General features: G+C 40.1%; 1 protein-coding gene across 2 annotated transcripts in view; it reads left to right on the plus strand.

The window, feature by feature from the left end:
- Positions 1–25,587, plus strand: part of LOC122806913 (stereocilin-like) — a 608,237-nt gene that overhangs the window by 430,700 nt on the left and 151,950 nt on the right. For both annotated transcript variants that reach the window (XM_044077724.1, XR_006365569.1), the window contains exon 20: positions 20,280–20,428. In XM_044077724.1, coding sequence (XP_043933659.1) covers positions 20,280–20,428 — 149 coding nt within the window. The remainder of the gene's footprint in view (positions 1–20,279; positions 20,429–25,587) is intronic.

A 25,587-nucleotide genomic window follows, 5' to 3' on the forward strand; every position in this document is an offset into this window, starting at 1 on the left:
AGAGAGGTCCCAAGACCATGCCTTGTGGAATGCCAGTTGTACCTGGTTTGCAGTCTGCCATGGCTACAGCATGTCTGCCAGGTCAGTTCTGCCCTTGAGCTGGTTTGCAACCCATCTACTTGCATAGGGGTTCATAGTTAGGCTGGTGAGCTTATCTGTACCGCTAACTAGGGTATTGTGTGGAAGGGTTTAGCAAGGTCCAGATAGGCTGTGTGATCAACATTCCCCACATCAATGGGCTTGGTGCACATTTCACATGAGTCAGACATGTGTAAGGGGCAGGATCTGCCCTATGACAGCCACACTCGGTAGGGTCCAATGTCTGTAGGTACCCAATCTCGTTATTCATGGGATCCATGATCATCCTCTCCATTACTTTGCCAACTTAGATAGTCGGGGTTGAGGGGTGATAGTTTGTAGTATCCATTCAGGCACCCCCTTTGTGGTGTGGGACCACTGTTGCTGTACACTGCTCTTTGGGTACATATCCTGTGGTAGGACTGATAGTGCACAGTAATGCTATTTGCTGTACCATTCTTCTTACAATACTTGTTGGACACAACCCAGGACACCATCTGGTACCATTGATGCTGTGTGCTGTGCTTTGTGGATGCTGGCTGTTACCTCAGCATCTGCAATGTCAGGGGGCCAGCACCCTCCTGGGACAGATATTTGGCAGTTAGGTGCTGGTGTGGAGGTTGGAAGGAATCTGTTCGGTAGGCTGTTGGCAATGTGTGTGAGTTTGGTGTATTGTTTGTGATATTAGAGTGCTGTAGAGCATATCTGTGGATTATCACCATGGTTCCTACCATCAGATAGGACAGCTGTGTGATAATCCTTTGTGTCCTGCACAATTTGTATCATCATAGGTTCATAGGTTCATACTAGGCTATCTGCCCTGGCCTTGTTTGAGCACAGACAGACTGTGTGTGGGTCTCAACACCCCTTGCAATGTGCATATTATGCCCACGTAGGGTTTACTTTCCTAGATGTGACACAGGGATGGCCCCCGGTGTACACCTACTATCTCCCATGCACTTCACCGGATTTCTCTTGTTGAGTTTGTGTGTGGAGCTCGGCCTATCATGGACTTGGATTCTGTTCCAGAGTGTCAGTAGCCTCTGGGTTATGGATCTGTCCCTCCAGCACATCCTATTAATCTATGTGTGGAGGTTCAGATATCTCACTGTGGTGTGTCTGCTGGATTTGGGGTTTCTGCAGTGGAGCATGTCCATTCATTCTGGATTGGACATGGCCTTGTACATCAGGCATACATCACCTCTGACTGTGCAGTATGCTTCTGAATTGGGCTGTGGTTTCTTCAGCCAGGCTGCAGATGTCCAATGTTTGGACCCTTTATCCTGTTGGTGGGGTACATTTGGGGTCTTTCTGACTGCTGCATGTGTAAGGTAAGGTACATCCTAACTGGGGCATTGTTGTCACGTATGGGCCTGATAAGGGAAGAGTATGGGGGCACAGTGACCTCTGTAGCTCTACATGTGCATCCTTTCATATTAAGGTGGGCAATATAGCAGGACTTCCTGGCCACCTTGGCAATGTGAGTGTCACATGACAGGTTACCGTCCACTTGTGTCCCTAGGTCCATGATTACTTCTTCCATACATAATGGATTGCCACATATGTCATACTTTGTGTGTGCCTTGTTTGGTATTTGTTGAGACATTCATACTCTGAAGTGTCTTCAGGAAGGCTGGCTGGGGTACCTGGGTTTGTGTGTGTGGTCTGTAGCAGGCTTCAAACAGGTACACAGTTTGAGACAGTGTTACTTGCCCGTGAATACTCCATGCTGCTTCTTGCTGTGGTACCAACCTTGGGGTGTGGTTATTCTTGATAATAACTGGTAGCCACGCTCCTATTGTCATGTGTTCCATGTTTTGGAGCTGTAGAGCATGGTATGAGGCATAACCTGGTAGTATTAGGGTGCTCTTCTGGGCCTTGCCCAGGTTTCTGTTACAGAACACATATTACCATTCTCCATGCTATGGTGTGTTTGGTCAGCATGCACCTTGCAGGTTAGATTCTGGCCTTGGGTAGCATTACGTCCAGGTTATTATCCCTTGTGATACCTATGGTGGTGGGTTTGTGTTTCCAGACTTACCTATTCCAGGCACAGTGGGGGTGACAACAGCCTTTGCCAGTATCTACACAGCCAGGTGTGCTGGGTGCATGCCATCCCTAGCAGGTGGGGCATCATGTCTTGCTCAGCATGTCAGCCCAGGCTGTCAGCCATGTGTTCCCCCTTGCTAACAGCAATACCTCAGCCAATTATTGTACTTGATCTTGTTGTCTTCATAGTTTGGCATCATGCTTGGTGAGGGTGAGATGTTAGGTTGGGTCTTCATGTTTGCATATACTAGCTGGTGTTACATTGCTTAACACATGGCAATCATGTCTCAGGTGGTGCTGCAGGGCTGCCTCTGTCGGATGCACATACTACACTCCCTGTACATGTTTGAGAGCAGGTTGTGTCATGTTAGGCATCCCTGTTACTATATGAGTGAGTCAGAGAGGGGTATCATTCCCAGGGTTCCTACTGAGCCAGTGTATGTGCTATGCATTGCCTCTTTGCCAAGGACAGGGCATACTGGGCACGCCTCCTTCTGCCTACTGGGGCAGGCTCAGGTTGTTCCTCCTCCGAGTCACGCTCTGCCTGTGATGGCCTTGGCAATGGTGGGGGGCTGTTTGTCCCGGCCCTATGCTGGTCCTGCTGCAGCTGTTTTCGCAGGATCATATTATGTAGCATAGCACATACCATGACAATTTGGGTACATGTAGTTGGTGAGTACTACAAGGCTCCACCAGATGTGTCCAGGCACCGGAACCATGACTTGAGCAGCCCAAACACACGCTCTATTACATTACGTGTTTGTGCGTGTGCCTCATTATGGCGTTCCTGTTCAGGTGTGTGTGCGTTTCTGATGGGTGTCATCAGCCACGGCTCCAGTGCATAACCTGCATCCCCCACTAGGTGACCATGTGGGATGTCCCCATTGGCAAATGTCTGGTACAGCTGCGTCAAATGCCAGATATGGGAATCATGGTAGCTCCCAGGGCAACCAGCACACACATTCATTATTATGCCCTGGGCATAACACATGACCTGGCAGTTGATGGAGGGGAAGCCCTTGCGGTTAATGTAGGCCCTACCCCGCTCACCGGCTGGTGCTTTGATGCATATGTGAGTGCAGTCTATTGCACCCACTACCTCAGGGTATTCCGCTATTTGCTGGAAGAGACGCATATTGCTGGCCAATACCTCACGGGCATTGGGGAAATATACATGCTCACCGACATGTGCTGATATGGCATCCAGGAACTGGTGCAGTACCCTGGAGGCTGATGCCTGTGATATCCCCATCATATCACCAGTTGGTCTCTGGAAGGTACCTGTTGCTAGTATTCTTAGGCCAACACATACCTTGGTTTCCACTGGGATGGGTTCCCCTCTGTTGGTTCTGTGTGAGGCGTGGCCTGCACAGCTCAACAATTTGCTGCAGGAGGTCTCTGTCCACTCTATAGAGCTCCACTATCTCCAGCTCATGTAACCCCTGGTAGGTGACCCTGGGCCTGTACACTCTTCTCCGTCTCCTCACTGTGGGTTGTCTGGCAGCATTTCCATTATCACCACCCTCAGCAAGTCTCCTATGTCTCCTTATGACAGCTATGGCAGCCCCTAGCATGTTTGGTCTGAGTGCAGCTTTTTCAGTTTTCACTTCTACTAGCTTACTCCTGTCTTGCAGTGTCTCTTGAGAGAAACATACTGCAATGCTGTTTGCAGTGTTTTAAGTGCTGGGCTGGGCTTGTATTCTGCATGTGTAATTGCCTGCTTCTAATTATTTTCACCTGCTACCTCTATAAGTATTCCCTGCTAGTTTCCTATTATTTCTTTTGCTTCCTTTTTCCTCTTTGTTTCCTCAGGGGGGAGCAGCGCGCATACCAGCGAAAACACGCTCACAGTGGCTACCACGCACGCACACATGCTTACATGGACTAGAATCTGCTTATTTGGGTTAAAACATGCGCACACCAGTGCAAACAGGTTTACAGATCTTTAAACAGGCTCCTACATGCTTACTCTGCCTTACACGCGCTCACTCTGTCTTACTGGCGGCTCCCAGTGTGCACACGCACGCATGCAAGCACAGCAAGAAACTTTGGTGTTGGCCACAGTGTACACCTTCCATTTCTTGACTTTCCCATGCTTATCTGTTGACACTCCTCTTTTTATGCTGTGTGATTGACATCTTTCACATACTACTTTGCTCCAATGAGCTTGGTTTCTTCCTGACATTCCCCCCTGTGATGTCACCTATCTCCTACTCTGTTATTCCCCCTTATCTAACTCTTACACTACAAGGAATGTGCTCATTTGCTATGTGACAGTGTGATTCACTATCCTACCACTCATTTACATAGGATTGCCTACTAATGCTTAGTTACATGTCTTACACTCAGCTTCCCCCCTTAGCAACCACTAGACTGTGGCCATGTTGTTTTGGTCTGCTAGTCCCTGCATTGCAAATCCATGCATTACATAAAACCCACATTTGTGGGTTTCAAACCTTTATTTTTCTGTTTTATATAGCGCAGCCCATTTGCGCGGGGCTGCGCTGCGTTTAAACATCGCCGATCTCTGAAAAAAATAAATTATTTTATTTCATGTTTGCATTGGGTTAACATGCCAATGGCCACATATTTGGCCATTGGCATGCTGACTGCAACATTTGCACACTTTATTTGGAGCTGTCATGGCTCCGTTGTGTTATTTGCAGTAACGTACTCAGTTGTCAACTGAGTACATTTCTGCACCTAACACGACTCTTACACGTGCTGGTTTCAGCTTTGTGGATCGCTAATCTACCTCATTTGCATGCCTTTCGGCTGCAAGTGGGGTGATTAGCATATCTACGCCCTGCCCGCGTAAGAGTCGTTTTAGCTATCTCTTACATGGGATTTTGGGCTGTTCCTATATCAGATATAGGGAATTTATATGTTTACAGTAGGTATGCTAACCTGGTACATAAAATGTTAACTAATTAATATGCAGTATTGTTTTTACTGAGTGCTAACACTATGCTTCATAATAGATGAATCCTTAACAGAATCAGATGCTAATATATGTTATACTTTGCATTTGTGCATTTCAGTTTAAGGTTTTAGGTTTTGGGATAGTAGGTGTTCTAAGAAAAATCAGTGCAGAGCATTATTCTTACTTTTCCACATCCCACACTTCTGTTATACGGGCATCTTTAGTTTGAGCACAATCGGCAATTCACTATGTTTGGTGTTTTCCCTTTTCTCCAGAGTTGTGCAACCATGGAGTTAGCATGTGTAACTAAGACGGGGGGGGGGACTCCTCAAAATGGAGGGTGCAGAGGGTTTTCCCCCTGCAAAATACAGTTTTGTAGGAGCATTTGCTTTCTCCTATGAAATATGATTCAGTGAAATATGTTTTTGACAAAAATGTGTTTTTAATGCATTTTTTAGTATTTGTGATTACATAAAAAAATTTGACTAAATGAAATAGACTATACGTGTGTATGTGTATTTATATGGGTTCCCTATTTAATTTTGAAATACTGAAATCAAGAATTTCAGTATTTCGAAATTATAATAGCAAAGTCTTGAAATCCCGGAACACCAGAAGTGTAAAATTCAAAATCCCGAAGTATGGAGATTTTGAATTAACGCTTTTGTTGTCGTGGTGTGTGAATGGTAAGATGTGAGTTTGAGTATGTATGTATGTGTATGTGTGTTGGTTAGGAGCTTTAGTGTATATCAGTGTGTGTTTTGACTGTGATGTGTGTGTGTGAGGATGTGTACAATGTGTGGGAGTGAGTTACCTGTGTGTGTCTGATTTTGCAATCTCGGAGTTAGTTCGGGGGTAGGGGGTGTAGGGAGGCTTGCCCCCCTACTTATCTGTAGTGTAGGATATTATGTTTGAGTTGGGGGTAAGTTATGTGCATGTATTTGTGTGTGCTGTATCTGTAGTATACTGTCACGATTTTGAATTTCACGGTTTTAGGGTTTCAGTGTTTGTGTGTTCAGCTATGTAATTTCGAAATACTGAAATTCGGGATTTCAGTATTTTGAAATTACATAGTGAATCCATGTAAATACATACACACACACACACACACACACACACACACACACACACACACACACGCACACATACACACACACACACACACACACACACACACACACACACACACACACACACACACATACATGTATTTATATATACATATAAATGGACAGAAGACGTTAAAGAAAGAATAAGAAGTTTAAAAGTACAGCATATGAAATGGGGTGAAGTGACAGCCAAAGAGATTGAAATAAAGTTAAGAAAAGCCTCTAATTCAAAATCCTCAGGCCCAGATGCAGTACCTAACTTGTGGCTAAAAGTATTAACATCTCTGCATGAAGATTTAGCCATGAGTAAGAACTATTTATATATATACCTCACACAGACACCAACCTACCTAACAGAAAAAGCAATGCTTCTACTTAAGAGTGAACCTGAAAGCTACCCTAAGAATTATAGACCAATAACTTACCTTCCGAAGACATACAAACTATACACAAGAATTGATGCAGACAGAGTTTATAGTCATTTAGAAGAAAACTCAATTATGACAATAGAACAAAAGGGCAATAAAAGAAAGTCATCTGGAACAAAGGATAATTTGTTGTTAAATAAAGTCATAGTGGAGAACTGTAAACAGGGGAAGAATCATAGTATGGCATGGATTGACTACAAAAAAGCATTTGATAGTATCCCATATTCACAGATAAAAGAGTCCTTAAAAATGTATAAGATATAGCCTATACTGATCGACTACATTACAGTGACCATGAAACAGTGGCAGACTACTTTGCAATTAAGCCATGATAAAGGACAAATTATTATCCCAGGGATAAAAATTCAAAGGGGGATATTCCAGGGTGACTCTGTCACGCTGCTATTTTGCCTTGCCTTAACCCATTAAGCTGTCCACTTAACAGCTTAGGCCATGGCTATGATTTGGCTCCTAGAAAACAACAAAGTGTAAAGACTTTTAACAGCAACAATTCCAGAAGATGGAGTAGCCAAGGAAAACACCAGACAATAAAATCCACCACACTGGCAGAACAGGAACCAACTAATGGAAAACACCAAACATTTAGCGAAAACCAACTTTAATGTCACTTTCACCTCAAAGAGACTTCATCAGAAAAACCTTCAACACAAATATAACACATTATATACAAATCCTGATAATTGATTAATTAAGCAATCAAGAAATAACCTGATAAATGTTCAATAAACCAATATAATATAAAAGACCCTAAAACACTCAAGGAAAGTAAAAACTGTTACAGATAGGCCTAAAATAAAAACATAAAATATGAAAAAAATCATTTAAAAACTTTAACCTCCTGTTTTTGTAAAAAACACTTGATATTGATGGAGTCATACATACCAGGCTGTTTATCAGCCCCTAATCTTAGCTGCCATATAGTTTCTCTTTGTTCAGCCTGTTCTTTAAAAGACCTCACCCCTAATACTTTCAGGTACTTGTTTTAAGGTAGAAAACACAAATGTTTTATACCCTAAACACTTAAGGGTATGTTTAAACAAAGGGTTGTTACTGTTTTTATTTTAATACAATAATAGTATTCTTTGATTCTTTTGCTTAGACATCTCATAGTCATACCTACATAAAACTCATTACAGAATGAACAAACGGCAATACTATCCAGCATGTATTACAATTGTAAACACCATCAATAGGAATGGTCTTATTCAGGTGTGACAATTCAACAAAGGGCCCTTCCAAAATGTACATTCCCTTATCCCTTCTACTAATGATAGTACTAGTTTTAGTGAAAGAATCAGTCTGCAAGCATTTTTTTCAAACAAAAAGTATTCTTGTAAATAAATTTAGGCCTATTGCCAATAATGTTAATTAACTCAGAATTCCATTTAAGGATATTCCAGTTCTTGTGCATTATAGAAGCAATACTGTTTCTATCTATAGACATATCTAAAACACAGAATGTATCATCATTTGTGTTATCATTCTGTATTTTATTAAAAATACTAGGGTTCTTGGGTGTAAAACCATACATCAAGATAGGTTGAAAATCAGAATATCTGTGTCCCTTAACCTCAGCAGCTAATTTATTCAATAATTCAGAATAATAGCCTCTCTATAAAAACATCCCCAAAATAAAGTTGACTTCCTGTTCAGAAACACTATCCTCAGAGGTCATTCGAGAAGCACGTATAAATTGATCTGTGGGGATATTATTTTTCATAAACATATGATGGTTACTAGAGTAATGTAAGTAACTATTAAAAAAAGTATCCTTCCTATAAATTCTACTAGTAAATTTACAATCATGTATGTCCCAGGCGATAGTAACATCCAAAAAGTTGATTGTAAGTCCAACATCACCTAAACTAAACTTCAAAAATGCAGATGGTTCATTGATATTATCACAAAATGCTAAAACTTGATCCCTACCACCTTCTATAATAAAAAATAAATCATCAACAAGCCTGGCATAAAAGACAACCTTATAGGAAGACAAAACACCTTTTAAAATACTTTGTTCCCACCAATCAAGCACAATATTAGCATAAGCAGGGGCAGCAGCAGACCCCAATATCACGTGTTTTTTTTAAAAACAGGAGGTTAAAAGTTTTAAAATTAATTTTTTCATACTTTATGTTTTTATTTTAGGCCTATCTGTAACATTTTTTGCTTTGCATGAGTGTTTTAGGGTCTTTTTAAATTGGTGTATTGAACATTTATCAGGTTATTTCTTGATTGTTTAATTAATCAATTATCAGGATTTGTATATTATTTGTTGTATTTGTGTTGAAGGTTATTCTGATGAAGTCTCTTTGAGAGGAAAGTGACACTAAAGTTGGTTTTCGCTAAAAGTTTGATGTTTTCCTCCAGTTGGTTCCTGTTCTGCCATTGAGGTAGATTTTATTGTCAAAGTGTAAATACTTCTCATCTTCTCTTTGTTGATTATTTAAAACTGTATAGCTCATCAGATAAGAACTGAAGGCACAACTGCAATTTGTCAAAACTTTTTCAGATGATATAAGAATGTAATTTGGTCTTAATAAATGTGAAAAAGCAACCTTTAAAGTAGGAAAGCTGCAATACCAGGAAAACATCAGTTTGGGACACAAATGTGATATAAAAGAACTTGAGCAAGAAGGAGTGTATAAATATTTGGGAATTGATGAAGGATCAACAATAAAACTCAAACAAATGCGAATAAAACTTAGTAAGGAATATTTCAGAAGACTTAAATTAATCCTGAAAACAGCACTGACATCTAGGAACAAAATCCAAGCTGTAAACCAGTTTGCTCTTCCTGTCCTAACTTACAGTTTTCGAGTGATTGATTGGCCCCAAAACGTGTTGGATAGATTAGATAGGAAAACAAGAAGAATGCTTCATGCTCATCAAATGATTTATAAAAATCAGCACATACCAAGATTATATATTCCCCATTTGGAAGGAGGGATGAGCCTCCTTGAAATTTATTACATGTATAGATCTGTAATTGTGGGACTCCACACATATCTACTGATCTCACAAGATCCAAAAGTAGTGCAAGTTTTGAAACATGAGAATAAATCTAAGATGACTGCTCTGCTTAATCTAGCAGAAGCATATTGGCGTCAAGCAGGAATGGAAATCAAACCAGAAATAGATAAAAACCAGGCAGCAACTGAATGTGCCAAAAAATGAAAGAATATAAGGTGAAGAACCAGATGAGAAGGTGAGAAATGTGAAAAATGCATAAATATAGTTGCAAGTATAGAAAACTTCTGGAAGAACCTCATGTTGATCAGGAACAAATGCAGGAATGGTTAAGGAGAGGTGAATTCAAACCAAGAGATGAAAGGTTAATATTCTTGGCAAAAGATAGTGGGCTACATACACATTGGTTTACAAAGTCCATTGAACATGTGGGAGAAACAGACAAATGTAGGTTTTGCAAAACAGAATTGGAAACAGTTGCACACATTGTTGCTGGTTGCAACATACTAATGGCAGAAGAACTGTATACTGAAAGGCATAATAATGTGGTGAGACTGCTGCACTGGGGATTGTGCAAACATTATGGTATTGAAGAGGTTGAAAAACATTGGAAACATAAGCCACAAAGCATCATAAAAATTATGAAGTCTACATCACATGGGATCATCCATTACCAACAGTTCAAAAGATAGATGCCAGAAAAACAGTTGCAGTGGTCCAAGAAAAGAAGACAAAAGTAGCACTGATCATTGAAATCACCACACCCAGTGGCTATAATGTCCTGCACACAGAGGGACACAAAGTCTCTCTTAACATAGAAAAACTAAACACTAACCTACCAGACATCCCAAATGCTGAAATACTCATTACAAGACTATCTTTTAACTCACACAAATCCATAGTTATCATAGCCATCTACCTGCCCCCTGGAAAGAACCTTCACAACATTGAACATCTACTCTCCTGGACCTCCAGCACTTTCAGTCAAGAAACCATAATTCTAGGTGATTTTAACCTTGACTGTCTCTCCCGCTCATCCACCAACCCCACAACTTTCATTAATCTATACAACTTTACCCAAACTATGCTCTGCCCCACTCGTTCTGACAAACACTCCTAAAAAGAATCCATACTAGACTGGATATTAACTAACAAGCCCAACCTAAGTTATCAAGCAGGCTGCCTTCCAATCAGTCTCAGTGATCATACACCCACCTACCTAATAAGGAAGAGAATACAAACTCAATCTATCTCTCCCTTCATACGCACACGCTGTAAGAAAAACTTATCCTCAGATGCCTTCAACCTACTGCTACAAGAATGCAACTGGTCACCACTATATAAACTAAACCTGGACCTTGCAGTTGAGTTCTTTAATAACAAATTCCTAGACATTCTAAACAGGGTTGCCTCCATGACAAAAATACGTGTCAAATCCAAACAACTACCATGGCTTTCCCAATATACAAAATTACATATTAAACAAAGAGATAAAGCTAAGGCCTTATACCTATCCACCAGAAACAAAAAGGATCTCACCACTTATCAGCAACTCAGAAACCAAACAAATAAATGTATAACAAATGGCAAAAACAATAATTCCATACCTTACAAGTAAAGTTCCTTTACAACCCTTGGAAATTCTGGCAATCTATAAACCTCCTGCTCAACCCAGGTAAAAGCTCAACCCCCACCCCATCCACACCAAATGCCTCCTAATCCATAGCATCCCAATTCAACTTCCACTTTATTAATTCAATCACCTCCCTCCTAAATAACCTGCACAACCAACCCCTCACCATCCCCCCTCCACTACTAACACCACAAACTCTTACTCCTTTCCACCTGTCCAAACCTCCTACATAAAAAGCTCCTCAGCAAGCTAAAACCATCCTGCCTAGAAGACCAATTCCCCAATGATATCATAAGTATCACTTCTCAGTCTATCACCTATCCTATAGCCATCCTTATCAATCACTCCATCTCTGAACAGTATGTACCCCACCTCTGGAAAATTGCCCACATCATCCCCCTACACAAGGGTGGCCCCTCCACAGAAATCACAAACTATCGACCCATAGCTATCCTCCCACCCATAGCAAAAATACTAGAGAAATATATCCACCAACAACTCCAAAAACACATCATCTGCACCAATCTATCCCACTCACAGCATGGTTTCAGACCCAAACATAGTACAAACACAACCTTAGTATCTTTCACTGACACCATTCATCACCTCATGAATAATGGCCTTCTCGTCTCTGCAGCTTTCCTAGATATGTCAAAAGCTTTTGACACTTGTCTCCCACCAACTTCTCCTAAACAAACTTGCCACCTACCACATCAGCTCACCAACACTCACATGGTTTCACAGTTACCTATTTGACCAGAAACAAGCTACAAAGTGGGAAAAGAAATCTCACCACTGCTACCAGTAACCACTGGTGTACCACAAAGGTCCATACTTGGCCCTCTCCTCTTTACCCTATTTTCAAATACAATAAGCTCAGCTACCCAACTTGCCACAATCATACAATACGCAGACAACACATCCCTTTTCTGCTCTGCCCCAACTCTCAAAGAACTTCAAAACAAGACTCAAAAATCATTTCAGGAAATAGAAATCTACCTATCAAACCACCAGCTCATTCTAAACCCAAACAAGACCAAACTTATGCTTTATACAAATAAAACAACCAATCAACCCACATCTCCCCTCTTTTTTCACTCCTCAAATAGAGCTAAAATTGAACCCACAAACCATACCAAACTCCTAGGTGTAACTATAGATGATAGGCTGAAATTTAACATTCACATTTCCCAGACAGTCAAAAAATACCATGCCAAACTCGAGCCGGTCTCCGGAGACAAACCCTTCCTGACTAACCAAGCTAGACTAGCCACTGCTAGATCTCAGCTCCTGTCTACCCTTCTCAACTGCTCACACGTATTTACTAACCTGCGCAAAATTGACTTAGACAACCTATCATCCTGCTATCATAAAATTGCAAAATTTGCCAGCAATCATTGACACACATCTCATCACTGTTCTGCCCTCCAACAACTAAATTGGCTTAAACTTCCTAACCTACTGACTCTCAACCAGCTTACCTTCACATACCAGATATTACAAAACCCTAATCAGTGTCCTGCACTTTCCACCCTAGTCCTACCTCAAGTCAATACTAGGTCTCTCAGATCTTCTGACAGACGGTTACTAAAAATAACCCAGTCCCATAAGGGTCTATGTCAATTCTTCGACCGCTTAAAATTTTGAACATTACATGGTCAAAACCAAACATTCGAAATTTCAAGTGTTCGAAGATTGACTTTCAACGGTGCCGCATGGTGCAGATAGGGAGAATTTCCCTTTTTTGCACTGAAGTGCGGTCTCGGAGTTGGTATATTTAAGTAGGGGGTGTGGGGGGTGCAGGGGGGCTTGCCCCTCTGCTCACACTGTTAAGGTGTATTTTTCTTTTTTTTTATTTGATATTCAAACATCCAAATGTTGAACATTTGGTCTCGACTATGTAACGTTCGACATCTTTGGATGTTTGAATATTTAGCATAGACCCATCCCATAACTACCATGGTGACTGTATCTACTCAAATAAAATAGCCAAAGCCTGGAAAGCTCTCCTCCAGCACATTCAAAATTCTCTAAATTACTCCTCGTTTAAAACCAAAACCAGAGCACATCTCAGATCCAGTTGGATCTCCCCATGCTGGTCTCCAGGTTGATACACCCTCCCTCCCAATTTTCCTCTCCTTTTTTCACCCTTCCCAATGCAGCTATTAACTCTCACACTACTCCTGCATATCAACTTTGCTAATTATGTACACTTAACTGCACAATGAATGAGGACACCATGAACTGTTTCTCTTTACTATTCATTTCTATATAGTGTTTAAAATCTCTGTGCATAATCTTATCTCTAATGCTACAATTCCTAAATGTATAATGTTTGTACTCTGAATCTGTCTGTATATACTGGTGTAAGTTTTGACATACTGTTAATTTTGGATATGTACATGTTATTTTATTCTTTTTGTACATATTTTATTCTTTTTATGCTCATTGAGTTTCCCTTGCTTGCTGTAAAGTCTTTGGGCAGGATTCACGATCTATATATCTTTCATCTTAACCTATCCCACTATAATACTATGCATTATAATACAGGCATCTAAGATACTACTCCACCAGGGGTCTCAGAGTTTCAGAGGGGGTACATTAATATAAAAGAGAAAGATGTAACAATAAAAGAGTGATTCTTTTTGGCAGTAAATCCTTATGCCACACAAAACAAATTACTACATATTGCTGCTATGTTTTTCTTTTTCATTCAAAAAAATACACTGGCTTTCACTTAAACTGTGATTCCATCATTTCGATATAACATGTTGTAGTAGTTCACTTTAACACCTGACACTAGCATTACAGTGCTTTGGTATAACACCAGATACCAGCATTACAGATTTTCAGCATTCAAAAAAGGTATTTAACCACACCAGAGAGGAAAGACATACATAAGAAATGTACAGACGTGTTCACAAATCCATACAATAACATTTAAAAGCATTGTTAATATCTGTTATCTTTCTTCCTGACATTTTGCCCCTCATCTGAAGCCTGCATGTTTAAACCTACATTACCTCCCCAACGAGTGCATTAACAAGTAGCTGATGTGTCTTAATGAACCTGCTTTCATGGCTCAGGATGCTTCCACTCTGTTCAGACAAGGAATAGTATTTCAATTCTTTGAGAATATAAACCTACAAAATGTGCATTTCAGCTATAAATGTGATTACAAAAGTAGCTTCTGTAGCACAAACATTATGGGAACAAAAACAAAGACAAAGGAAAAAAAGGTGAACGTCCAATAATTACTTAAAAAAAACAGCAGACATAAAACCTAACAATAAACCAAGAGAAATAAGCAAATTTAAACAATCAAAAAGACTAGAATAGAAAAACAAAATGAAAACAGCAATCAAAATAAAAAATAATGTGCAAATCAATGAAACTACATTAAAATAAAGCAGGTATACATAAAACATTATGGAAATTCATACAGTTTACTGTGAGGTGTATATGATGTATATATTTGAAATAACCTTTCTGAATGAATTGACAGCAAAAGCACTGTGGTAATGTCTATGAATATAGAAAAGACACCTTGTGGCAACATTTCTGAATTCCTCCAGTAGAAACAGACAGTACATGCTTAAAAACAGTTCTAAAATGACACTTCTAGCATTAAATAAAAACAGAAGTATGATGTGCACTTATTTGAAGATTGAGAAAGGACCCTGGTGCTTCCATTTAGAGCTGCAATAAGAAAGGCCTGATTCCTCAGTGTGATACTATCATTTTCTGAGAGACATTAACTACAATGAGTAAAGACCATTATCGACTAATCTGCTTGTCTCTGAATTGCTGTTAATTAGTGCTAGTGCAGATCAGTACTTGTCTATGGTTGTTAACATGGTGGCCAAAGCATTGTGTTAGCACAGATGCTACCCCCTCATAAACTCCTGCACAAAAAATGCACAAATTCAAACACACACAAGCGCACACTCACACACACACACACACACACACACACACACACACACACACACACACACACACACACACACACACACACACACACACACACACAAACACACATATGCCATATACTCCATACCTATCCCTGTGTTGTCAGTACATCCTTGATGTCTCCTATTTCCTGCCCTTTTAAATCAGCAATGAATGCAGTCAGTCATGAATGCCAGACATTAGAACTTCACACTTCATATCATTCAGTAAATCCATGGTAGTGCAAAAGCTGTTATACTAGCAACTTTCTAAGTTTGTCAGAGGAATACTTAAAATCTGTCCTTGATAGTGTGTCTTTGTACCACTATTATGTTTGGCTATACCTGGTATTCTTGTGCTATGAAGTAAAGAGGTACTTGTCACTCTCCCTTGTAACTCATGAACTGTTGCTGGCATTGAATATTGCCTAAAATCCTCAGTATATGTTAAAAAAGCTCCTCGCTGGATTAGCTTATCAGTTAGCAAAGTGGATTAAAATTAATGGTTCCTGTGGCAAAGGTACAGGGTTTAAAGCCCTCTTCCCCCTTTGTACTTTTTTTTGCATTCCATTCCTAGTGTCTAGTGTTAGTGCAGAAGATTAATATCCTCTGTGAGAGATGGGAGGGTACAGGTTCAGAAGCCATTTTTAGCGCAGCTAAAGCATGCTACTTATACTATCCCTGGCCTAGTGGTAGCCTGCTCCACCTTGATTTTTGTTTTAATTAAGTACCTTTAAGGCACACTAAATAGAGTATCCTGCTGTCTAGTGGTTTCCTGCTCCATGTTGTTGTTTTTTTTCTTTGTAATTAAATTCTTTAAAGGTACATTATGTAGAGTATCTCTGGTGTCTAGTACCCCCCACACACTGACCGACATTAGTGTCATTAAGGCATGAGATGAAAACTTAATCCTTGGTGGCTAGTGTTCTAACCTGACACATGTCTTCAGAGTTATCCCTCTGAGTAGTGATTCCCCCATCCTGTGAGTTTAGAGTTATCCCTCATGGCTAGTGCCCTACCCTGAACCATGTCTTCAAAACTATCTCTGGTGGCTAATGCCCCCACCAGACTTATGTCTTTAGAGTTATCCCTGGTGGCAAGTGTTCCACCCGACCCTCTCTGGTGGCTAGTGTTCCCAGTGACCCATGTCTTCAGAATTAGCACTGGTAGCTAGTATACCTATGACCTATGTCTTCATAGTTATCCCTAGTGGCTAGTGTTCCTCCGGCCTAGTGCTGCATGTTTTGCTCATTAGTCTATGGGGGTATGGAAGTATGACAGCCACCCCAACCCCACACACACACGCTAACCCTACCTGACTACTAAACTCCTCATCACATAACAATGCCACAGTGGGTCAACATGGCCTTTTGGCTGTGTTCATTACCTTGAGCAGACAGGAGCAGGTGTGCTAATTTATGCTGCTGAGTGATTCTCTCCCTTATAGTGTCTCCTTGGAGACAGCCCACCATGCATGGTGCTGCACATATTCATTCAAAAGCACTGTGGTAGGGTTGTCTTTAGACACAAAAAAGTTACTGAAATGAGGACACCCTGCTGTAACTTTTCTGAATTTGATCCTTAGACTCTATAACCAACAAAAGAAAAATACATAAAGATGTAAAAAATCCAACACAAATAGCAAAAACAATTCGTTAAGAGAAACATGGTGCACATTTTTTAAGAGCAATAATTCCCTCCAAGGGTGGGTATTACAGGGAATAACGTACCTACAGAGTAGTGCCTCACAACTTTTGGCTGTCTGTTATTTCCTAGTAATCCCAGCCTTGTTTGACATTCTTACTTGCAAAATGCAGCACCAAAATACTTTTACTTATTTGATATTAAAAAAAACAAGGCAATATTTTGTTTATGTTTTTGGCAAGGAGTGTTAAATAATTGTTTATATAACAAACTAAGACAATAGTGTGTTCATGTTTTGTATTAATCAAACATTTTTTATATATTAATGATTTACAGGTCAAATGTGTAAATGAGTAGCATGGCCACATTTATTTATTTTTGTAGGGGGGAGTCCCAGCAGAATTCATACCCAGTGGATCACTGGTAGCTATGTTCCACAGAATTAATGGAACCAGTATAATCACAGCAGTTTTAAATGAATCTGATCCCAACTGAATTCACAGTTTTCAGGCTCTAACACCAGAAGCAAACTGAGGGAGCAGGTTTAAAGGAGATGAGGGTGATCTCAGCTGTATGCAGCGATTTAGGAAATCAACAGGATAAACAGTGTCAGAAATATCATAGCAATTAATAAGTCAAGCACTTAGGATAAACTGAAACAGAGGTGTGAAAAGGAGTAATGAAGTCAGGAGTCCCAGCCAAGCTGGTGCAGGGGACCGCAGAAGGAATAAGTAATTCAGGAGGTCCTAGACCTTAGAAAAATAAACACAATCAGTTGGCTTATAAAAATTATTAGAAGTTCTAGCAAGATTTGGAGAACTAGGGGGGATGCATGTAGAAAAAATGGACCCAAGGGCCACAACAGTATTATACTAATCAGACCTTCTTCATCATAATTAACATAACTAAGTTTTCATATCAGTTTTAATCGGCAGAATGGTCTGAGGGCATGGACTAACTAAGTCAGGTGGTTCCTTTCTGGGCTAAAAGACTTGGCAGACTTATAGCACATTGTCCAAAATAATGATGTGCTTTTTTGGCAGAACTGTGTTTGCCCATATACTAACAATAGAAATGTACTTCTCAGTAAAGTCAGCAATTTGTTTTAATGATTTGAAAGATTATCAAGCCAGAAGTGGCACTAAAAAGGTTATTAGAATCACTATATTCACTGCAGGTTTGCTAAAATTATGAAGGCTGCTTCTTGGGTGTCATCTAATTAACTCTGTGGACTTGCAGTCTTAATGTAGTTTTTCTGTACAGTTACAGATTCTTTTGGTTAGTGATTTTCCTCAAGATGTTTTAGCCTACTGCAAAACAAGTAAACCTAGCTGCTTCTAACACATAGATTTATACAAATCTGTCTGTGGCCTGACTAGTGATTTAGGCCCTGAAAGAGCTGGTTACCGAGGACAGAAGTGAGTTTCTGATGGTAGTTCACCCATCCTATGGGGGTAAGATGCAGACTGACCAAGTCATGGGTGACACCCAGTGAAGGTATGTGTTACTGCATGGAGTATTAAAGGATGACATGGGCATGCCCACAAGCTGCATATTAACTCAGTACATGTGATTTTTATGTATGTAGAAGCATAATGGGAATCCCACAGATGTCAAGCGGCCGTGTGAGGCAGTGGGGATAAAGCAAAGCAATAACTCTAATGGCTGCCTGGAAGACAGCCTCCAGTCACTGACTCTTACCCATATGGAACAGATAAGTTAGTCAAATCTTGGCAGCCATGAATGACTTCAACATTTTTGAGAAGAAAAAATACAGAAAAATGAGATAACTCTTCTAGTTATGGTTTCAATGTCTTGAACATGGGACTTCCAATTACCGTATTTTACTGATGTCGAAAGCCATCTACGTGAGCTCATTGAGCAAAAATTGGCAAGTAGTGCCAGTTGTTAACTATACATTTGAATAATTTGCATAAAATTGTGTTAGACCTCCTTTATCACCACTCCCATGAAAATCTTTCTTAACTTGTCATAATCATAGATTCTAAACTTATTATTAAAAGCTGTTCTATGCTCCTCCAATTAGTTAGGTTTTTTTAAAACAATTTTCCCAGATATTAATGTCTGTACTTATCATGTAACTGTTTGCTGTTTATAGTTTAGTTCATAGTTTTCAGTACTAAGCTAACTGCCCTTGAGAGCCATTTTAAGCCTAGCCAATTATGCGTTGTGAGGCTCAAACCCTGCACCTTGTGTTTGTGAGGCAAGCACCTTTGCCATTAAGCCACCCTCCCAATGTTTTTGTGTATATAGTCTGGGTCTGGCATGAAAAGGATTGCTGATCCAGTTTGTTTACCCATTTACCAAATAGCTAACTAAATAAAAAGTCTCATACTCCATTAATGTAATGCAAAGTTTTAGCACTGTAATTTGGAAGCTGATGTATGAATTTTCTGAACATGCACAAAATGTGATATTTAGATTCCAATCAAAATTCATTAAAACAAGAAAAAATAAGGTATGATAACTAAGAGTAACTATTTAAAAATCTTGGAGAAATGTATTGAGATTACTGACAAGAGGAATTTTAGGTTTGTGGTACTTAAACTTATCATAAGGAGACAGAAAATTAAATGTTTATTTGTCTTTTCAGCTAGGGCTCGCCACAGCAGAACTCCGGTCTGCTAATGATTGACAGTAGATTTTATGGTGCTGAGTTGCCAGCCCGATGCCCAACCACACATGTCTTTCAGAGGCCACTTGACTGCAGGGAGGATATACAGACTCCACAGAAGGCACTCCAGTCAAGAATTGAACAGGAGAACCTCTTGCTGTGAAGCAACAATGCTACCGCTGTACCACCGCGGCTTCTAAGGAGACAGAAAAATAAATAGAGGTAAACAAATAACTAAATGTCAATTGATAGTTAAGCAAATACAAGCATGTATAAATACATGCCCTAGGATTCATTAACACCTACGCTAAGTGTGCACTGTTCTGAGTGAACAGACATCACAAGCATAACTCACATCTTCTTCCTCCTAATTTTAGTTTTCCTACTGACGTTCTTGCAGTCTTAAATATTGAGGGAGATTCATAAAGGTTACCAGAAAGTGTAGGCTACATGTACACTTAGTGTAATTTTTCTGAGTGATTAGAAAGCACAAAAATGTGTTATGGATGTTCTTGAATATAGATCATGTAAGCTTAGTGTAGGCATTAATGAATCTGGCCAACTGTTTTTGGAAAATACAAATGAGTGTCCTCTGTATGCAAGCAGAGAAAATGGCCAATTCAAGAAGAATACATTAGTCAAAGAAATGGCTGAAATGAATTTAGGATGGCAAAAACTGAAGCTAGGCATGGTATGTTGAATATAGACAAATGGACAGAAAGCTGTGTTTCTTCACATGCTTTGTCAGAATGAAAATCATTATGACATTTTTCAAGAAATCACCATGAAGAACATTTACAGAACTGGGATCAAATTCTTTTATTTTATTCCTCAAACAGCAAGGCAGTGCTATTCATTGGGCAGCTGAACCTGAGGTGTAATGAAGTACAGATGGAATCTATGGCACAACTCTGCACATCTGAGAAGGCATTTGGGCCAGTCAGCCACTGGGGACCTGAAATCTTCACTGAAATTGGAACTGTTGCTGGTACTGGTCTGCATTTTATGGCTACAGAGTTAGTTAAATAATGAACAGTTTATTTAATCTGAATTAGCATAAATGAATAGTTTCTGTAATAATTATAATTTAACAGGCACATTCTTCCTAACATGCCAAATCATATGTCACCTAAAAAGCTTATGTAAAACTTTCAACATTGTATTTATTATAACTCAAACTTTCACAAATACTGTTAGGATAACAACACATTATTTCTGGCTTATGTCAAGATGTCGTTACTCGGCAATATTCCAGCAGCAGCATTGTTACTTTCCTTGTCTTTGACCTCACATATATATGACAAAAGTAAAACAAGCTGGATTAGTGGTAATATTTTTGCCTCACAGCTCCAGTGTCTGGGGTGTAATACTGTCTTTGCGGAGTTATTTGTATTCTTCTCAGTAGACACTGTGGTTTCTTCCCACCCTCAGTAACATGCTGGTAGATTAGGTAGAATAAATTATCTATCTGTAAATGTGTGTGTGTGTGTGTGTGTGTGTGTGTGTGTGTGTGTGTGTGTGTGTGTGTGTGTGTGTGTGTGTGTGCGCGCGTGTATGTGTGTGTGTGTGCGTGCGCGGGCGTTTGTGTTTTGTATACATTGTCCCCGGGATTCAAGAAGCTTGGCGCAAGGACGGTTTTAGCCTTGTGTTGAGCATCCTCACTACAGATGGCACAGCAGCGCCATATGAATATGTATGAGGGCATGCCGCAGGACCCTCGATATGCACAGGAAATGTGTGCGAGTGCAGGCAGTGTGTACAAATGCTCTACAGAGGCATAAACATGCCCCAACACTTGCAAAATCTACTATGCCTACTAGTAGAGCCCGCCCCTAATAGTAAGTCAGTAAGTCGGTGTCTGTGTATACCAAAATGTATGCCAAGCATACAAGAGTGTCCACGAACAGTGAAATACAATCAAAGTAGTAAACACACGAGCACGTAATGGAATGTAGAGCCCTGTCCCTAGAACTTTCACAATTAGATTCTTTGTCCCTGTGTCCCTATTATATATTCGAATTGCTGCAATATCGAAGGTGTAAGCAAAGCGCAGCGTAACTACGTAGCTTACACATCATATTCATTCAAATAGAGAAAAACATGCGGAATCAACGTAAGTGTCAATAGTGTAGTGTTTAGAGCATCTGCCTAACAAACAGGCATTTACGGTTTGAGCCCAACAATAGCAGATATCATTTTCCATGTGGAATGAATGTTGCTTTGCCGTAAAACCGACATAAGAGTATCGCATGAGATATTTAACTTAAATATCAATCAATTATAATTATACTTATTATTATTATTATTACGTTCTTTTCTTCTTTTACAGTGCAAGCATATATTTAAAACTACGTTTTCCTATATTTATGCTTTTCATTCAGTATTTTTGTACTTTATGTTAGAGTACAGTTTTGCATTTTGTTTTTTTCTAAAATGAAAGTTTTAAACAGAAGTTTTAAATGAATGATTTTATTTTGCTGACATGAGCTTTTTTAACTTAAGAAAAAAGTTTTTGATGCAGAACACTTTTAATTATTTAACTTAGTATTTAATTAGTTAATTGAATGGTGGCTGAATCCAATTACTGTGCTTTGCTTTGGCGCCTTTTTCATTTTAAAACTGTGTATGAAGTCTTCCAAAGGTGGAAGGCGAAAAGCACTTCATATTAAACTTATTTGGAGTTATTCTAGCCAGGTCGGAGCCTGTGTTGTTGACATCAGCATGACTGCCAAAGGTGGTCATGTGGTTTGTAAAGAGTGTGCATACTCTAAAAGGCATTGTTACTTTTTCAGGCAGACACACACACACATACAGGTGGTTTCTCTTGGAATAGAACCCCTACCTAACTAGTATTATCATACTACAGCAATACACAGTTACAGCACACGCTATGGAGAATACTGGGTTACAGTAGTCCTAGAGGTGAATTCCTAGGTGGGTGACATCAGCAGGATTGCCAAAGGTGGTCATGTGAATTGTAAAGAGTGTGCATACTCTAAAAAGCATTGTTCTTGTCTCAGGCAGACAGAGGCACACACACACACAGTTGGTCTCTCTTGGAATAGAACCCCTACCTAACTATGTTATCACATTACAGCAATTATGCAGTTACAGCACACACAAGGGAGAATATTGTATTATAGCAGTCGTAGAGGTGTATTTCTAGGTGGGTGACATCAGCAGGATTGCCAAAGGTGGTCATGTGAATTGTAAAGAGTGTGTATACTCTAAAAAGAATTGTTCTTGTCTGAGACAGACATACACAGTTGGCCTCTCTTGGAATGGAACCCCCACCTAACTAATTTTTCACACTACAGCAATACGCAGTTACAACACATGCTATGGAGAATGCCTAGAGGTGTATTTCTAGGTGGGTGACATCAGAAGGATTGACAAAGGTGGTCTTGTGGGTTGTAAAGCATGTGCATACTCTAAAAGCATCATTTGTTTCACAGGCAGACACACACACTTGACCTGTCTGGGATTAGAACACCTACCACACTAGTTTAGCACACTACAGCATTATGCAGTTACAGCATGCATCATGAGGATTACTGGATTACAGGAGTCCCAGAAGTGTATTCGTAGGTGGGTGACATCAGCAGGATTGCCAAAGAAGGGCATTCCAAGTATACTGCGGGTTGTACATGTCTGTTACCTGCGTGAACCTGCTGCTTACTGTCACAAAAACACATTTATACCTGCTTAAAAGTGTTTTATGCAGTCCTGATTGACAGCATCAACATGGCTTGCAGGTCTTGAACCCTGGACCATGCACACTGAGGTCACTGGATGCACCACTAAGCCATCTGGGGCTGTACACATGGTACATGGAGTCTATAATGCACATCCTACTACAGGTATTCCACAGTACTGAAAACAAATGGGACAGTCCCTTTGTGTACATATGTATAGTACTCTTGAATGTACTGTACTCTGTGAAGCAACAAAGACAAGTCTACATCTGTACAACTGTCATAACTATATATATATATATATATATATATATATATATATATATATATATATATATATATACACGCAATTACGGGATGTGTATACACACAAGCACACACACATATATATATATATATATATATATATATATATATATATATATATATATATATATATATATATATATATATATATATATATATATACACATACACGTCTGAACACCCTTTGTGACACAGAAGGGTTCCAAAGGAACTGACGTATACACATAACAGAGGCATCCCTTGTGTTATACCATTTAAATCATAAGCAGTTCACCAGAGAAGGGATGGTTGTTGTGTATGTGGAGTTTGGGGTGGGGAATGATAGCTAATGTAATCTACCCTGGGGATTGTGGAGTTAGGGTGGGAGAATGATGTATATGGACCTACACCCCAGCGACTGCTTCTGTGTCACTGCTCGACAGTGGCACAGGAAAATAACATACCCAACTGTAGTCGTGCTTGACTGTGTATTCTTTACCATTCCTAACTATGTAATACTTTGTAGACACTGGTCACCACAGATGGCTACCATGGTGTGCTAAAAGACATTACACATGTGTATGCCTGGCTACAGGGTAGTCACACACACAAACATGCACACACTTGCCAGTATTGTGCGTACACATCTTACCTATGTAAAGGTGTCTAGTACAGTGGTATGCAGTTGGGGTATGTGCCACAGAACACATACAATTACACATACTGATTCCATGTCTGAGCTGGGTGACATCACAGGACCGATTACTTGCAGTGGGGAGGGGGGAAGAGAGAGGTTTAGCAGTTGACAAGGATAAAGGTCAGTGCAAAAGGAGGTATCTCTTTGGAATGCAGCAAAACCCACTGTCATGACAGGATGCAGGCACAAATACACACACACAACCACACTCAGCCATTTGCTGATACACACACTCAGGCATTTGCTGTCACACACACACACAAACACACAGTTTCTAGTGGTGGGATCAGAACTCCTGCCTATCTAAAGATCACTATTACAGTACTACACAGTTACAAGATGCACCACAGAGATTACACATTCTAAGGCAGTCAGAGTGCCCTTCTGCAATTGAGGACAACAGGGAGACTGACAGTCATGAAGTACATTGCTGTAGACCTGTGTGTTTAAAGTAGGTGTCCATTACAACCTGTATGTACAAACAAGACACATCATCTGCAGGTAGGCCTGAGAGGTATAGTTGTAGCACAACAGGAACCTGAACTGGAGTATGGCCATCTGGGGAATGGACAACTACTATCACTATACAGGGTTACAGTGGGCATGCTCATACACTTAGTAGCACAGGGCAGTTTGGGATGCACTATGACTACAACTACACAAGGTTATACTGGGCATGCTCATACACTTAGTAACAAAGGGCTTGTTGGATGCACTGACTCAAATTACACAAGGTGGCAGTGGGTACACTCATACACTTAGTAGCACAGGGCTGTTTGGGATGCACTCCGATTCTAACCACTGAAGGCCACAGTGTGCATGCTCAAACACTTACATGTACAGAACACGCTGTAATGGACTCCTATTGTAAACACATAGGTTTACAGCTAGGCACATCTTACCTTTCAGTATATGTGCACATCATACTGGTTTACTACCTGATATCTGTATGTGGCTTGTAAATGATATATCTGTGTCTGTGCTGTGTGATACACATGCATACATGTACATTAACTACTGACATATATATGTTACGTATACACATTCATGCATGTGTGGACTTGACAGACAATAGGTTACCTGGGTCACACAGGCGGATGCTACCTACAGCATTTGTCACACACCTTGCTGCCCTGAAAGGCATACATGGATAGCAGGTTTTGGACAGTGGCATTATATGTGGAACAGTGGCATGTGCAAGCATAATGTGTGAGCCACCTTGTGTAATGGTACTGAGGTGCAGGTGTTAAGAAGACCTCTCCCAGCTGTGTTAGAAGTTGTCATTATTAGCAGGACTGCTACCCTAAGTATATCTCACATTGGTCATATACACAAGTTCTGCTGCTGTCCGTCACCTTACATGGGGCATTTGCTACCTAGCACATTAATGCCATGCGCAGTGATGTCATGATATGGGTGGCAACTGCTAGACCAAAACAATGAGCCAATGTCCTGCTGTTATTATGAGGT

Source organism: Protopterus annectens, chromosome 7.part0, assembly GCF_019279795.1.
Source record: "Protopterus annectens isolate FY-2018-M chromosome 7.part0, PAN1.0, whole genome shotgun sequence".
In the NCBI taxonomy this organism is placed as follows: Eukaryota; Metazoa; Chordata; order Ceratodontiformes; family Protopteridae; genus Protopterus; species Protopterus annectens.